A 3,048-nucleotide genomic window follows, 5' to 3' on the forward strand; every position below is an offset into this window, starting at 1 on the left:
GTGTTTGTTTTTACAAATTAAGGTACATCGTTTGTACAATAGGTTGCCGTTGTTTAAAAGCTTTATCATTTGAGTGATTAAGTTTTTGAAATGTCAATGCAAAAGAGTCGTGTGTGTAAGTAATGTTCAGTTCCGCACTTTCGTTGCATCCGATTCCGAATCGGATGGATTCAGTAACATCCTCAAACTAAGTAAATCTGCATACCGAATGATGCCGAGCGTTAAAAGTCGCTACCGCTACTGTTTTCCGGCCTCACCATTTTTATTTAGTTCGCGAGTGACGAGAGCGTCCGGTCGCATCGGCAGCGCGGCGGGCAACCAAGTTGGCCGGCAACCGTGGTAATAGTATTGCTATTCGAAGTTGGAGTTGAACATGTTTATGTTGAGATCCTCGAAGGTGGCGGCGCCGCTCTGGTCGAGGATCTGCAACATGTCGGAAAGCTCGTGCGGCGCGTGTGCGCCCTCCGCGCCCGGCGCCGCGCCGCCCGCGCCGCCGCCGCCCCCGCCGCCCTGCCACGACCACATACCTGCAACAACACAACAACAGTCAGTCACTCCACAACAGTCAAGATGGAATCAGATGGTCCCTTTTTTGCTCATATTCACTTTTCATTTCGCATCTTTCACTTGGGTCTATATCGACTGGTCGAAAACTGTTGCATAATTTTTTTCATCATATACATATTATATCGTATATCCTTATTTACCGCCCTGAAGACACAATGTACCTTCTATTTTCGTAACATTTTTTTTTGCATAACAACGTTCCGTCGAATGATTAAAATGTCAAAAATTGAGTGGTCTAAATTGATGTTCATATTTTTTTGGTTGAAACATTTATACTTAAAACTGGAATTCAAGACCAAAAAATCTACGACAATGTTGCCACTGAAGTAAAATGTGTGTACAATAGTACATTCCTTTTTTAAAAACACATGATAGAATATTCTTATTATTAATAATTTCGATTCTATAATTTTTAAAGAAGTAAATTTTCAACCAAAAAAAATAGACCTTGCGAAGGGCATCCCTTTCACTTAAAATGACTAAACGAATAATGAAGCAATCAATTTAGTGAACCGTTCGATATTATAATAATAGCCTTTCTTTTCCGAACATTTACATAGGTTGTGATAATTACCTTAATATAACACAAGCTCATGACATAAATAATTTGTCGCAATCCGCGCGTTAGTTTAATTCTCATCTCTCAACTCTCTGAGCGTCTTCGCCTGAGGAAGCTGAAGTTCGTTCTACGGATCGTGCTTATTTATCATCAAGTGACGAACAAAAACATCTCAAATATTATGTACTTATTTTTATCATTGTCGCGCGCTGTTTATTTTCAGTAGATAAATATCTACAATATGACAATAATCAGTTTATTTAAAATAACATATATTAAATGCGAGTTTTTCTAAAGTAATGTCAACATTATTTTTTGTAGACTGTACTGACCCATTCAACCAAACTACTTAGAAACAGCATTCCTAGTACTACATACACCTGCAGCTCGAGAAGTCCAGATCATTTGCGACAATGGCACAAATTTCGATCAAATTAAGAAACTTATGACAACAAGTTCTATTTACAGTCATCATCACAAGTAGGTGAAATTAAATTCCCAAGGTTTGACCTTAACAGCCATACAAGCAGACATTGCAAGTTAAATACAGCTTGGAGCAAGTAAGTGTAGCACTGACCATTAATGTGCAGGAGAACAAAATAAGTTATCGCAGAGGACTGACCGTGCGTGGGATGTGGATGGTGGTTGTGGTGGTAGTGCGCGGCGGCGGCGGGCGGCAGGTAGGCGGGCGCGGGCGGCGAGCGCGCGGGGCTGCCGTCCGCGCCCGCGCCGCCCGAGCCCGCGCCCGCCGCGCCGCCGCTTGCCTCGCCGCTGTACGCGTAGCTCTCCCCGCCAGTACCGCCGCTCTGTGCAACAAATTATACACTGTCTAACTTGACCACTTTTATTGAACACATCACATCACATTATGGTAGGGTGGCTATAAATACGAGGACGTCGGCCGGGACAATCCAAGCCAAAGCAGCGAAGCAGGAGATTAAAAACAAATCCATACTAATATTATAAATGCGAAAGTAACTCTGTCTGTCTGTCTGTTACGCTTTCACGCCTAAACCGCTGAACCGATTTTGATAAAATTTGGTACAGAGTTAGAATATACCTTGGGAAAGAACAAAGCCTATCTTTAATCGCGAAATAAAGGTTTTAAGGGGTTGAAATAGGGGGTGGATTTTATAAGGCGGAAGTTCGTCGCTGTCGAAGAGAAAACCATGAAACTTTGCATTTAGGCACTTAATAAGAAATAAATCTGAAATTTGTTTGAGCTTTTGTGAAAATTCGACCTGTGAGGGAGTGAAATAGGGGATGAGTTTATATGGAAGGTCGTCATTATCGAAGACAAATCGATGAATCTTTATTAAACTTGCCATTTCGGCACGTGATAAGAAGTAAATAGATATTTTTTCGCGCGTTTTTTAAACTCTTCCTTTGAGAGGGTGAAATAGGGGATGAAAGTTTATATGGAAGATCGTCATTGTTGAAGATAAATCGAAGAATCGCTATGAAACTTGGCATTTGGGCACGTAATAAGAGATAAATAGATATTTATGCGCGCGTTTTTTTAAATCTTCCTGCGAGGGGGTGAAATAGGGGATGAAAGTTTATATAGAAGATCGTCATTGTCGAAGATAAATCGATGGTTCTTTATGAAACTTGGCATTTCGGCACGTGATAAGAGATAAATAGATGTTTGTACAAGCGTTTTTGAAAATTTTACCTGTAAGGTGATGTTAGCAGAGGGGATGATGCAGTGTTAGCAGAGCCTTCTAAGCTCAAGAAAAATGTACGCAATGTGGGGTCATTTTAGATGGCTTATTGACATAGACAGTCAGACATGAAAAATTATAATTTTCAGATTTTTTCTTATTTATTGTGCTACTATAAGAGCTCTTTATGCAAAATTCCAAGTTTCCAGGATAGCCGGGAGTAACCTATTACTTTTTCTGTTAAGGCGATTTACATGG

General features: G+C 40.6%; 1 protein-coding gene across 1 annotated transcript; it reads right to left on the reverse strand.

Annotated features, from left to right (window-relative positions):
- Positions 1-266: 266 nt before the first annotated feature.
- Positions 267-2,079, reverse strand: LOC141445421 (uncharacterized). Its single transcript, XM_074111264.1, has 3 exons — positions 2,017-2,079; positions 1,749-1,932; positions 267-527 (listed from the first exon to the last, which is right to left on the reverse strand). Exons 1-3 carry the CDS (start codon positions 2,077-2,079, stop codon positions 352-354), a joined length of 423 nt encoding a protein of 140 aa, XP_073967365.1. The 3' UTR covers positions 267-351.
- Between the last annotated feature and the right edge of the window lie 969 nt (positions 2,080-3,048).

The sequence above is a fragment of the Choristoneura fumiferana genome, chromosome 2 (assembly GCF_025370935.1).
Source record: "Choristoneura fumiferana chromosome 2, NRCan_CFum_1, whole genome shotgun sequence".
NCBI lineage: Eukaryota > Metazoa > Arthropoda > Insecta > Lepidoptera > Tortricidae > Choristoneura > Choristoneura fumiferana.